At 41.0% G+C, this 13,604-nt stretch overlaps 2 protein-coding genes across 6 annotated transcripts; one reads left to right on the forward strand and one right to left on the reverse strand.

Annotated features, from left to right (window-relative positions):
* Positions 1 to 364: 364 nt before the first annotated feature.
* Positions 365 to 3,014, reverse strand: LOC146693767 (uncharacterized). Its single transcript, XM_085429649.1, has one exon. It carries the CDS (start codon positions 2,886 to 2,888, stop codon positions 975 to 977), a length of 1,914 nt encoding a protein of 637 aa, XP_085285775.1. The 5' UTR covers positions 2,889 to 3,014; the 3' UTR covers positions 365 to 974.
* A 123-nt stretch (positions 3,015 to 3,137) lies between these two features.
* On the forward strand, positions 3,138 to 13,134 carry tubd1 (tubulin, delta 1). 5 transcript variants are annotated; one of them, XM_085429652.1, is made up of 11 exons: positions 3,138 to 3,500; positions 4,575 to 4,666; positions 6,904 to 7,061; positions 7,486 to 7,543; positions 9,517 to 9,664; positions 9,755 to 9,971; positions 10,043 to 10,274; positions 10,930 to 11,094; positions 11,188 to 11,316; positions 11,529 to 11,712; positions 11,825 to 13,134. In XM_085429652.1, exons 5-11 carry the CDS (start codon positions 9,546 to 9,548, stop codon positions 11,928 to 11,930), a joined length of 1,152 nt encoding a protein of 383 aa, XP_085285778.1. In that variant the 5' UTR covers positions 3,138 to 3,500; positions 4,575 to 4,666; positions 6,904 to 7,061; positions 7,486 to 7,543; positions 9,517 to 9,545; the 3' UTR covers positions 11,931 to 13,134. The 5 variants fall into 5 exon arrangements, with proteins under 5 accessions (XP_085285778.1, XP_085285781.1, XP_085285780.1 ...); XM_085429655.1 differs by having other exon boundaries at positions 7,489 to 7,543; XM_085429654.1 differs by lacking the exons at positions 3,138 to 3,500; positions 4,575 to 4,666 and having other exon boundaries at positions 6,646 to 7,061.
* Positions 13,135 to 13,604: the final 470 nt, after the last annotated feature.

Raw genomic sequence — 13,604 nt, forward strand, 5'->3', positions numbered from 1 at the left:
TCTGACTTGTCATACAGACTATAGTGAGGGTCAAAAAGATGATAATGTTATTTAGAGCTATGTTCCTTACGGCCATTGGCAACATTTAGGAGATTATATACCAATATATGTGGATTCTAATATCACATATCCTGTCATCCTGTATCTCTGTGAGGTCAGAGGTCAAATTTACAAATAAATACCTCTTATCTGTGACCTACTCCTACATAAAGTTTGTGTAATCAGAGTAAAACATCTGCCATATTTTAATAAAGTAGTTGCTACTAAAATGTTTGATTTTGAATAGAAGACAAACACACATGTTCAGTCTAGGCTGAAAATGTACACATTTGTGTGACAATGAAAACATGCAATATTCACAATATACTCTTTTTAGGACTTTATTAATGAATTAAAAAAAATCAATTTGGAATGCCCAATAAGATCGCAGGGCTCGCAAAATTGCCCGTCGGGCTATATGATAACCCGACGGGCGGGGCTGAGATAGATTTTGGTCGCCCGACCGGAGATATCGCTAGCTCCGGGACGTCGGGCTAGAGATTTTGCGAGCCCCGAGTTGTGTATTAGTTGATAAAAAATAAATAAAACCCCAATAATCTGACAATTCCCTCTGAGCAAGCACTCGGCGACAGTGGGGAGGAAAAACTTTCTTTTAAAAGCAAGAAACCTCCGGCAGAACCAGGCTCAGTGAGGGACGGCCATCTGCCTCGACCGGTCGTGGGATTTTTAAAGTGACTCATTGGATGTGAAATAAATTAGCTTGTTTGAATCGTTTGTTGTTAGCCAATTTAAAGAGTCACTTTGATGTCAACTAATACACTTAAACTGTCCAAATAATTTAAAAGAAATATTTAGAGCAATCCTGTGGATTGCTCTAAATATTCATTTTGTTTTCTTGGAAATATAATATCTTTAAATTCGTTCAAAAGTGTCTGGGAGATATTGTCAGTTTCTGGTAGCTGGTCTTCATCGTCCTATGTTTTTCCACACCATGCGAAAAACCTTGCAAGTCGGTTTCGCTTTTTTCGGAACAGGTGGTCTTTGAATATCGAAATCACCACTTGTTGGTACGGCGAAGCAACAGCCAACGCAATGGTAACAAGGTTAGGTGTAATACCCAGTTCCTTTGTAATGTCTTTGAAAATTGCCTTTTCAAGACTTTTGATCCTCTTTTTTTTTATATTTAGAGTTTCTTCTTTAAGTTGCGCCCACAGAGCTATGAAGAGACCCTGCTGAATCTCATCGGATGGCGACACATTTGCCTCTCTTGAGGCATGTGTGATTACTGCCTTTATGAGCTCTTTAACAAGCAACTGTTCCTCTGACAGTGGAGCTTCCACTGTCACATCATTACAAGGTGCAGAGGGCTCAGCCTCGCACACGTCACACTCCTTTGTGGAGTCCTTGGTGGGCTCAGGCACTGGTGCATCTTTTGGCCCCTCATGATTCAGTTGCTGGGTGCATGAATTGGGGGAACATGCACAGTGCTCCGATTTCTCCCCCAAGTTGACACTAGGCCCTTGGCCGAAACCACCCAGTACGTGCTGTTCCTTGAGCATTTTCTTGTTTTTGGATTTTAAGTTGTTATGAAGTTCCTCAACCTCAGTGCTCTTTTTTAGGACTTCACTGTATTTGTAGTTTAAGTTCTTATTCTGTCCCTCGAGCTCTGAGTTCTTTCTCAGGATTTCATCATTTTTGTATTTTAAGATGTTATTAAGTTCCTCAAGCTCTGAGTTCTTGCTTAGCATTTCACTGCATTTGTATTTTAAGTTGTTATTAAGTTCCTCAACCTCAGTGCTCTTTTTTAGGATTTCACTGTATTTGTAGTTTAAGTTCTTATTCTGTCCCTCGAGCTCTGAGTTCTTTCTCAGGATTTCATCATTTTTGTATTTTAAGTTGTTATTAAGTTCCTCAACCTCAGTGCTCTTTTTTAGGATTTCACTGTATTTGTAGTTTAAGTTCTTATTCTGTCCCTCGAGCTCTGAGTTCTTTCTCAGGATTTCATCATTTTTGTATTTTAAGTTGTTATTACGTTCCTCAACCTCAGTGTTCTTTTTTAGGATTTCACTGTATTTGTAGTTTAAGTTCTTATTCTGTCCCTCGAGCTCTGAGTTCTTTCTCAGGATTTCATCATTTTTGTATTTTAAGTTGTTATTACGTTCCTCAACCTCAGTGTTCTTTTTTAGGATTTCACTGTATTTGTAGTTTAAGTTCTTATTCTGTCCCTCGAGCTCTGAGTTCTTTCTCAGGATTTCATCATTTTTGTATTTTAAGTTGTTATTACGTTCCTCAACCTCAGTGCTCTTTTTTAGGATTTCACTGTATTTGTAGTTTAAGTTCTTATTCTGTCCCTCGAGCACTGTGTTCTTTCTCAGGATTTCATCATTTTTGTATTTTAAGTTGTTATTACGTTCCTCAACCTCAGTGTTCTTTTTTAGGACTTCACTGTATTTGTAGTTTAAGTTCTTATTCTGTCCGCTAAGCTTTGTGTTCTTTTTTAGGACTTCACTGTATTTGTAGTTTAAGTTCTTATTCTGTCCCCTGAGCTTTGTGTTCTTTTTTAGGATTTCACTGTATTTGTAGTTTAAGTCCTTATTCTGTCCCTCTAGCTCTGAGTTCTTGCTTAGCATTTCACTGCATTTGTATTTTAATTTATTAAGTTCCTCAGTCTCCAGGTTCTTAAGCTCGAGTTTCCCATAGAGCTCCTGGTTAATAGCTTCTTTTTCTTTAAGCAGGTGGGACATTTGTCTTAATTCAGCACATTTGCTTTTGTTTTGTGTCATCAGGTTTAAAATCTTCTCCTGTGCTTGATTAAACATTATTTTCCAGCCCTCATTTATAATATCCACATTGGGCTGCCTTTTTTCGCTGTGTTTTCTCTGAGACATGTTGGAATCTTAATAAAACAACTGTGTAAATGATCCAACTGTTTCAAAATGTTTCTCAGGTTTAGGTTTGAATGCTGCGAACACGAGTGCTGTGAATAAACTGACTAAGTTTGCAATTCTCACCCCTATTTATGCCTTTCGAATGGATCAGACGCCTTTGATCTGCATGCACGATATATGATGTCATAGGGCTTTGGAGCGTGATGTCACGGGGGTGGGCGTGGAAAGGATTTTGGCCCGATTCGCCATTTTGGGGGTCTAAACAAAGCGTAGTGACGTATACTGAACACAATAAATTATATAATGTAAACGACTACCTGAAAAACAGGTAGAACGATACTTTTGTATCGTTTATTGCATTTATGGAGGGAGTGATGTATGCTGGGTAATGGCACAGCTAGCGACTGGGTGACTTTATTCACCCGCTTCGGCTGTTATCAGTCCATACAATGGGCGTTATTAGCACAAATCAGTCCCATAGATATGGGCCATCTCCTGCTAGATTGTTCAGAAGGTTGTTCTCATCCATCCAGATGGAGGATCACTAACAGGAGCGTGGAAGACTCCAGAATCCACTCTGGCTGCAATCCGGTGGATATGCAGTGTGTACAGGTAAGACCATTTGAACGGACAGCATTTATAGAATGACTATTAAAAGTCAGTGTGTGTCAGTAATGTTAATGTGGTTATGTTAGTAATACACCGAGTGCTAATATAACAGCTTTAAGATGCATTTGTAGATATTATTACGTGTTTTACCATCTTTATGGTGCTAGCTTAAAGTTACGGTGTAAACGTTAGCTTATATTGTAGTAAGGCTGTTACTGTTTAAACGATGTTAGCACAGAAATATTAGCTTCTGTCATGACTGATGAAGTTACTAGTTAATAAAGTTTTCAGTAAAGTGTTTAATCGCAGCCACAGACTGACAGCAAATATGTCGATTAGCTTCAGTGCATCTATAATAAATATGTGCACGTTTCAGTGCTTCGTTTAAACTGTATGATACTTATACTGACCCAGGGTCAGTTTAAAATACAATCCTAGCCGTGTGAACAAAGCCTGGCTCCTTTAAGCCTGCATGACAAACCTCAGAATGCAGGTTATTATTACGCTTTCCTGCTGGCACACCTGTCACACCTGAGAGTCAGCTAGAAACTTACAGTGACGTGGACGTCATGCAAGGACTGCCAGACTCTGTAATACTGCAAATGATCAGTGACTCATGTTAACACTAAACTTTAAACGGTACCTCTGTGTCTCTGTGTGCTGAACATCTAGGATTGAGTCAGGCTGCATTGACTGTGGGACTTTAATGTGTTAAAAGCAGGTTGAAGACGGCTCAGAAACATTTGAAGATTACAATTTAGCATTATGGCTGCTGGTGGTTTGTAAAGCCTCTACTCAGCTGTATTTTTGTTACTAATTTATGTTCGTTGTTGTTTAACACAGATTTCAGAAGAGCAAATATGCTTAATAGTTTAACTAGATTTCATTTGTCAGTGTGGGACTGCTGAGTCACCTGAAGAACTCGTTTCATTCATTCTCCACATGATGTTCATTTACAGAAATGTTTCACAGGAACTGATTTCTCCCAAAGGGTGAACTAGTGTGTTTCCATAGATTACCTCTGTATGAATGCACTTCTTAAATGAAGGCAAGTGTTTGTCCTTTTTTGTTCCTCAGGTACAGTACGTGATATCAAGGGCAGGCGGTCAACACTGGGGGTAGACAAGAAGCAGACGTACTTCCAAGAGGGAGCTGCAGTGAGGTCAGAGGTCAGAATCTGAAACAGCTCAGGTTTATATTTTAGGTGTTATAAAAAATCAAAATGTATTTATAAAGAAACCTTTAAATAATAGTCATAATTATGATTATTATAAGAAATATCAAACATTTAAGTGGATTTTCTGTTACACATATTGTGTTAGCCCTGCAATAAACTGGCAGCCTGTCTTTGTCCTGTATCAGCTGGGATAGGCTTCATCCTCCCGCAACCCTGAATTGGATACATTGTATTCCAATTATGTAATCTGATCATTTACAAACTCAAGGTATCTAATCAAAATGTAAGTAATAATTATAAAATGGGAAAGCAGAAATAAGTGTGACGTAAATGTGTGAGCTGACATAGAGGACAGCTACATGTAGTCTGAAAAACCTTTGTTGTCAAGTTTGCAGGTCTATCAGCACGAGACATTCTTACATAGAAGAGACTGTTAAAGTCTCTAACTCAGCGAAGCATTATTGGTCCCGTCTGTTTGGATAAATATAGTAAGTTGATGTATGTCCATTTATTGACACATTTTCTTAAGTGCTTATCCAGTTCAGGATCACAGTGGAGCTGCAGCTGGATATGTTCACTAAATAAACCTTACAAAAGTTAACAATACAGGGAGTGCAGAATTATTAGGCAAATGAGTATTTTGTCCACATCATCCTCTTCATGCATGTTGTCTTACTCCAAGCTGTATAGGCTCCAAAGCCTACTACCAATTAAGCATATTAGGTGATGTGCATCTCTGTAATGAGAAGGGGTGTGGTCTAATGACATCAACACCCTATATCAGGTGTGCATAATTATTAGGCAACGTCCTTTCCTTTGGCAAAATGGGTCAAAAGAAGGACTTGACAGGCTCAGAAAAGTCATAAATAGTGAGATATCTTGCAGAGGGATGCAGCAGTCTCAAAATTGCAAAGCTTCTGAAGCGTGATCATCGAACAATCAAGCGTTTCATTCAAAATAGTCAACAGGGTCGCAAGAAGCGTGTGGAAAAACCAAGGCGCAAAATAACTGCCCATGAACTGAGAAAAGTCAAGCGTGCAGCTGCCAAGATGCCACTTGCCACCAGTTTGGCCATATTTCAGAGCTGCAACATCACTGGAGTGCCCAAAAGCACAAGGTGTGCAATACTCAGAGACATGGCCAAGGTAAGAAAGGCTGAAAGACGACCACCACTGAACAAGACACACAAGCTGAAACGTCAAGACTGGGCCAAGAAATATCTCAAGACTGATTTTTCTAAGGTTTTATGGACTGATGAAATGAGAGTGAGTCTTGATGGGCCAGATGGATGGGCCTGTGGCTGGATTGGTAAAGGGCAGAGAGCTCCAGTCCGACTCAGACGCCAGCAAGGTGGAGGTGGAGTACTGGTTTGGGCTGGTATCATCAAAGATGAGCTTGTGGGGCCTTTTCGGGTTGAGGATGGAGTCAAGCTCAACTCCCAGTCCTACTGCCAGTTTCTGGGAGACACCTTCTTCAAGCAGTGGTACAGGAAGAAGTCTGCATCCTTCAAGAAAAACATGATTTTCATGCAGGACAATGCTCCATCACACGCGTCCAAGTACTCCACAGCGTGGCTGGCAAGAAAGGGTATAAAAGAAGAATTGAGATTGAGAACCTGTGGTCCATCATCAAATGTGAGATTTACAAGGAGGGAAAACAGTACACCTCTCTGAACAGTGTCTGGGAGGCTGTGGTTGCTGCTGCACGCAATGTTGATGGTGAACAGATCAAAACACTGACAGAATCCATGGATGGCAGGCTTTTGAGTGTCCTTGCAAAGAAAGGTGGCTATATTGGTCGCTGATTTGTTTTTGTTTTGTTTTTGAATGTCAGAAATGTATATTTGTGAATGTGGAGATGTTATATTGGTTTCACTGGTAAAAATAAATAATTGAAATGGGTATATATTTGTTTTTTGTTAAGTTGCCTAATAATTATGCACAGTAATAGTCACCTGCACACACAGATATCCCCCTAAAATAGCTAAAACTAAAAACTACTTCCAAAAACATTGAGCTTTGATATTAATGGGTTTTTTGGGTTCATTGAAAACATGGTTGTTGTTCAATAATAAAATTATTCCTCAAAAATACAACTTGCCTAATAATTCTGCACTCCCTGTAAACTTGCATCCATGTACGTTGTTGTCCACAGGATGAGAAAATCAAACTGGAAGACTGTGGAACATGTTAATAAATGTTTGTGTGTTTATGCCTGTGTCTTTCACAGGAGGCGCTGGAAGGTTTCCCTAATAGTTCCTGGTGAATCAAAGCAGAACCATAAAGGTTGCTGGACTGCATGATGGCCTTACCCCTGAGCCGTCATCCTGTTAAAGGAGGAACCACTTAGAAACTGTTTTCAAAGTAGCTGAGCAGATTTCATCTCAAGTAAGCAATTAACTGTTTGTTCGTTTGTTCTGCCACTTAAAGAGCATTTAAGGACATCTTTTGATTGTCCAGTTGAATTAATTCTACTGGCTCTCATGGTCATTTGTTATTATAGACATATTTTTCATGTTCATCCAGCTATTTAGTAAATTCTATCTATTTAGTAATATCCGTCAGCTATAAAATGTAATATAAATATAAAAATATCTAAATATCTCCTGTCCTTTATATTTTAATGATGTAAGTCTGTTATCGTGTTACATTCGCATTCCTCACATATCAATGAGATGCTGTACAGTACAATCCTACTGACACAGCAGAGGGATAACGACGGCTATTCAACATCGTTACACGACACATTCGAGCTGCATGACGCAGACAAAGTGACTAAATCATCTTTTTGTGGTTTATGTCTTCAAACCAGCAGACAAAGCCGATTGCAGAAGATGTCAGAGAAGAACTTCAGGCCGTGTACTGAAAAGGTATTTTTTTCTTGTTATCAAAAGACATTTGGAGTGGCAGCTTCTACAACTGTTTGTGCTAAAGTAAAGCTTACAGTCTAAGAAATCACAGTGTTGATATTCAGCACAAAGAGAAAAGCACGCCAGAGACAGTGGTAATGTGGATGACTGTACAGTGTGTGATGTGCAGTATTTCTCCAATCCAGACAAACACACTGCTTTATTGTGTTTTTGAAGTGTGTCTAACACTGGTGACAACTCCTCAAACGTAGCAGAAGGAATCTTTCTTTTTGAAGGACGGCTTCTTCTGCCTTTCACCACAGACGGTCCGTTTATATTTTCATCAAGAGTCTTTTTTTGTGCTGCTGAAGATGTAAAGTCAATGTTATGGCCAACCACTGGCTGTATCTTGGTTGTGTTCCCCGGCAAAACCCAGTAGGCTGGTTCATCTGTGACTGTCTTTGTGCCACGGATCGTCACTGTTGCCTCCACTTTAAACAGAAGTGCAGCGACATGGGTGCAGATCTCAGCAACTCCGGCCATACAGGTGCAGTGTGCAGCTTCGACCTTCTTCGTGGTGCTTACAATTACCCATGGTCGTAATGCAGGTTCATTCAGTCTTTCGGAGTGCAGTACCTGAAACATACAAGGACAAGGTTGATGTAAAGACAATAAATGAAATGAGACAGGGAGGACACAAATTGGCGTTAATAATTTGCCCGATTATCAATGTGTTAATTTGCATCTACTTTACAATTATGGGCATATAATATGATAACGATATTTTAGCAGTTCAATGATAAATGTATAACATTAATTATGGTGGGGGTGGAAAATGGCTATTTCACTCGATGCAGTCCAGCTGACTTACCTTGGTATGAATGACGACGTACTCAGAGTTTGGCTTCTTGAAAATAGCCAAATCTTGCACCCAGCCATTTGTAAATTGGATGTGCGCCTCCAGTGACTTGTAATTACGAAACTGGTTCGCTGTGTAAGCGCTTACTCCACAAACAAGATACGTGAAGATATCGGGGTAGGACAGTGGCGGTCTGGGTCGTTACTCCACTGCCGTATTTCATATGGGTCCAGATTTGCGATTTTTTTCAAGTACCGAAACAAAAGGGATGTTTTAGCTGACTTTGTTTATAGCATTTTTTTTTTACATGTAATGTGTTTATTTGAATGTGTGTAATAAGTGTTTAATAACGTTCAAAAACAATCTTTTTGGCAAAAAATTAAAATGTATGTGGATATACATGGTAGATGCTGACAAAGTAAATGGCAATTAGAGGTGGGTGAATCATCCAAATGTCAGTAGTGTCGGTACTGAATCTATACTAGTGCGTTAGAATCGATAGAATAGAATCGTTAGAATCGATACTTGGTATTGTTTCTATTCTCTTACGTTCAGTATGTACCCCACTGACTTGTGTTAAATAAATTATTTCTTTGGAAATAAAAATACACATGCACAAACCTTACACATGCACTATGAGAAAGGTCTGAACCTTTTTGTGTTGACTTTACAGAACAAGCTTTAGTTTGATTAAGTTTTATTTTGAAACTTTTGCCGGTTTCGACCGGAAATGCCCGTTCAACATTTTGTGGCGGCTTCGCGAGCGCTGTAACACCAACGTACCAGAGAAGGTATAGACAGCCCCGAAGTTATGAAGCGTTGCTCCATCAGCTCGAGGTCGCGGGTGTGTCACAGCGTGGGTGCCATCGCTCTGTGACCGGTACTGAGTCATCTGGGTGGAACATGTCTGTAGTAACAGTTCAGCTCGGTCAGTGCGGTAACCAGGTGGGTCAGGAGCTGTTTGACATCATTTGTAGCGATGCTCAGGAGGGACAGAGGAAGACGTACAGCGCTGCCAGCTGCGAGCGGTTCTTTCACCAGACCGCACAGGGAGGTACGACGCCTCTCTAATAGTACTAAACAAAGTCCGAGTCCCGTCAACTCATGTTTCCTGCCGTGTTTTTTCCTACACCAGACCTCGTTGCCAGGGCGCTGTTGGTAGATATGGAGCCTAAAGTAATCAACCGGAGTATGAGCATGGCTGCAAAGTCTGGCAGGTGGAGCTATGGAGCGAGTTCTCACTTCAGCCAGAAGCAGGGCTCCGGAAACAACTGGGCTAATGGGTAAGGATGGGACAGTATGAGCCCACCTATTCTGGAATGCTGTCATTTGATAGCATTCACGCTGATCACCTGTTTCTTTTACTGATCTAGGTATTGTGTCCATGGTCCTTGTCACAGAGACGCAGTGGAGGAGCTGGTGAGGCGGGAGGTGGAGCGCTGTGACAGACTGGCTGGGCTTATAGCAATGATGAGTGTGGCAGGGGGGACGGGGTCAGGTGTCGGCACCTACGTTACTCAGTGTCTCCGTGATATTTATCCATCATCCTTTATCCTCAACCACCTTACCTGGCCGTACGGGACTGGAGAGGTGTGGACGCTGAACTATCTTTAACATGGTGTAAGAGAGAATCGTGCTACCTTCTGACTGTTTACTTTCAGGTGATCGTCCAGAACTATAACTCTGTGCTGACGCTGGCTCATCTCTACCAATTGTCAGACGCCATACTGGTGCACGAGAACGACACGGTGCACAGGATCTGCAGTCGGCTTCTTAATATCAAACACATCTCTTTCAGTGACGTCAACAGGGTCATCGCCCACCAGCTGGGCAGTATCCTGCAGCCCGCGCTCACCGCTGACTCCCATGGAGCATACAGTAGAAATCCTCTGGGTGAGAAAGGACAAACACTACTCACACCTGCAGTCGTGGACAGAAGTTTACACACTCATGGTGGGCTTGAATGTCATGGTAATTTTTTGAGCTGCTGTTTTTCCAGATGGAACCTTTGTACAGCATACATCTTTAATGATATTAAAAGACAAGAGTTTGGTGCACAAGTTTGAATTTATTTTGGATTTTCCGTATTCCACACAGGGTCAGAAGTATACATACAGGTTCAAATGTATACATACATTCATTTAAATATTTTAATAAGTGTTGCAGAAGGATCTGCAATGTCTTTTAACTTGCCGAGACCAATTCACTCCTTGTTAGTGGTCATGATTGAGTACATCTGGTAGTTTCTCTTTGGCAGCATGACAAGGATGTGTTTCATAGCCCTCAGTGGATTGACCAATACTCAGAACACTGGGAAAGTCCAATGAACTCAGCGAAGATCTAAGAACATCTGTAGATTTGCACAAGTTGGGAAAGTCTCTGAGAGCCATTTCTAAACAACTGCAAGTTCCAGGATCATCAGTTCAAACAATTGTTGGGTCATTAAAAATGTATGATCATATTCTCTGGGGAAAAAAAGCAGTTGAAACAAATGACTAAAGGTTCCCACAGAGTTTGCCTTTCTCACAATACAGCCTTTTTTTGTCAGGTGAATTGGTGAGTGCTCTTGCCTGTCATCCAGAGTACAAGCTACTGAGCTTGTGCACCATCCCACAGATGGCCAGTTCCTCCATAGCCTACAGTACGTTTAGCTGGCCGGGGCTGCTCAAACACCTGCGACAGATGCTCATCTCCAACACAAAGATGGAAGAAGGCAAGTGCACACTAACATAACCGTGTAGCCTGTTATGTCAATGAGATATTGTTGGAAGTGATAGTGAGAGGATCTTTGTTTGTCGTGTGACAGGTATAGACTGGCAGGTGCGTCCTCCTGCTGACCCTGGGCGGAGCAGGAGTCTCACAGGGGGCAGCTTTAACACCTCTCTGGCCAACCTTCTCATCCTGAGAGGGAAAGATGTCTACAGTGCAGAGACAGGTCAGATGGGTGGATGAAACATTGATTTAATTTAATTAAAAGGGGAAAAAGGCAGGTGATTGTGTGAGTTTACCAGATAAATTTATGACAGTCATGTAGGGGATGATGTTTCCAAAAGATTGATTAGAGCAATTCTTTTGTAATAATGTAAGTCTGCAGATTGTACAGAGCAGGGGATGTGAATCATGTGAATCATGTGCTTATGTGCTTAGGTGGCATTGATGATCCAGCCCTGTACACCTCCTGGCTCTCATCCAAAGAAGCTTTCAGCTTGTGGAAATCCCCTGTACCCTTTAATAAGTATGAGAAATCTGCCACGCTGGTCAGTAACAGCCAGGCTCTGCTCAGACCTTTGGATGACATGGTGGGAAAAGCCTGGAATATGTTTGCCTCCAGGTGGGTCAGTCCCTGTACATGCACAGTAAGGAAAAGCTGGTCCCAGAAGTATAACTGAGCAGACAGTTTCTCTTTTTAAAAATTATTTTCTTTCACTTTTCCTGTGTTACAGGGCGTACATCCATCAGTACATTAAATTTGGCATCTCAGAGGAGGACTTCCTAGACAGCTTCACATCTCTTGAACAGGTGATCTCCAGCTACAGTCAGCTGTGCTAGCACTGGGGACTACTGTGGCTTTCATGTAGATAAGAAAATAACACCTTATGTGTTTTGTATACATTTTTTATATTGCTGCTTTGATTTCACATAATTCTTTGAATTCCTGGACTCTGACATCTGCACTGGCGAGAACTGAGACACTGGATGTCTCTATTCAAGATATAATGCTGGAGCTACTTTATAATACTTGCATCTCAAGTAGTATAGTGTCAAGTTATAAGATGGGTAATAAAATGCTACATTAGTAAAAACTGTGTAGATCTATGCCAGACACTTGTTACCCCAAATTTGCAATCGCACCACCAGACCTACCTATCAGCTTCCTAGTAGATGCACCAATGGTATCAATTTGAAAATCCCAGTTTTGAGAAAATTTGACCTGTGACCTTAAGGTCAAGGTCACTGCGATTCAAACTGGTTTGACATTTTTAATAGATACACCAATGGTATTGATGTTTGTCACCTTGTTCTTGAGTTATTGCATTCACAAACCTGGGCGTCCACGCCACCTGTCTGACTGGGTGGCTACAAAGGCTGACGGGTAAAAAGTATATCAAAAGATCACCTTGTGAAATCCTCGCTGAGGGATTTGCACAGATCCTGGAGATCTGCCAGTCATTCAGTCAGCAGCAATGTAAATGGCACGTTGCTGGTGTTTGATCGGGTCAGGAATCCACAAGGGTGGAAACCTCAATGGCTAGAATCTGGAAGCATTTGAGTCAGTGAGGGGCAGGTCACTGAACAAACTGCTCTCCATCAGGGACAATCCATGTTACCTGCTCCACTCCACACTACTGAGCTCATTCTGCTGCAGCCTCATTCAACCACGCTGCCATAAAGAACGCCTCAGGAACCAATTTCTCTTGTTCTCTAAGAAACTCTACCGTAGCTCTTCTTTTTATGACCGCCGAACACACCTGTCAGTTTCTTACATTTAATCTACATACTTTTTTTTTTAAATTAATGCTATTCCCACTATTCTTTTGCAGAATGTCTTATGTTTCTTTAACTCCAATTTTTTCCATTTAATCAGTTGTACATTAACTTTTTGCACTACCTCACCTTATTAGGCTTTCACCTGGGCCTGCAGTACTTGTGCAGTTTTTATTGTAGATTTTACTTTTTATTCATAATCCTGCTGCTGTAACAAAGACATTTCCCTTGCAACAAAATAAAGTCATGTGTTACTTAATCAACCATAGCTACTGAAAACATAAGCGAGTGTGTATATTTCTTCTTCCCTTTTTAAGAATGCATCATGTTAAGTTTTTCTATGTTAATAAACTGTATTGGCTACAGCAGCTTAAATATGCATTAAGCAGTAAAATGTCCCAAGCTGAGATCAGCTTAAACGTTTACAGTTGAAATGCAATCGGTGATCATTTTGAAAGGCAGCACCGCACAAAGAAAAGTAGCAAAAGAATCACTTTTCATCTCTTTATTGTTTATGAGTTTTACACAGTAGAAGTGGAGTGACATAAAAGCAAAGAGTCTCTTTAGATAACAGCGTTGTCCGCACGCAGACCCACTAACGTGTAGCTGCAGTGCTCGAGACGAACCCAGAAATGCTGAAGACCAACAACTTCAGCCAGCTTACAGACCGCTGTTGCCAAGCACATCCAACAGCCAACACCAGTCTGATAAGCTAGCTGATGGTGTGGAAGAGTGGTG

Source organism: Copadichromis virginalis, linkage group LG14 (assembly GCF_057382275.1).
Source record: "Copadichromis virginalis isolate Kocher_CV1m ecotype Utaka linkage group LG14, C_Virginalis_male_GT1.1, whole genome shotgun sequence".
NCBI lineage: Eukaryota > Metazoa > Chordata > Actinopteri > Cichliformes > Cichlidae > Copadichromis > Copadichromis virginalis.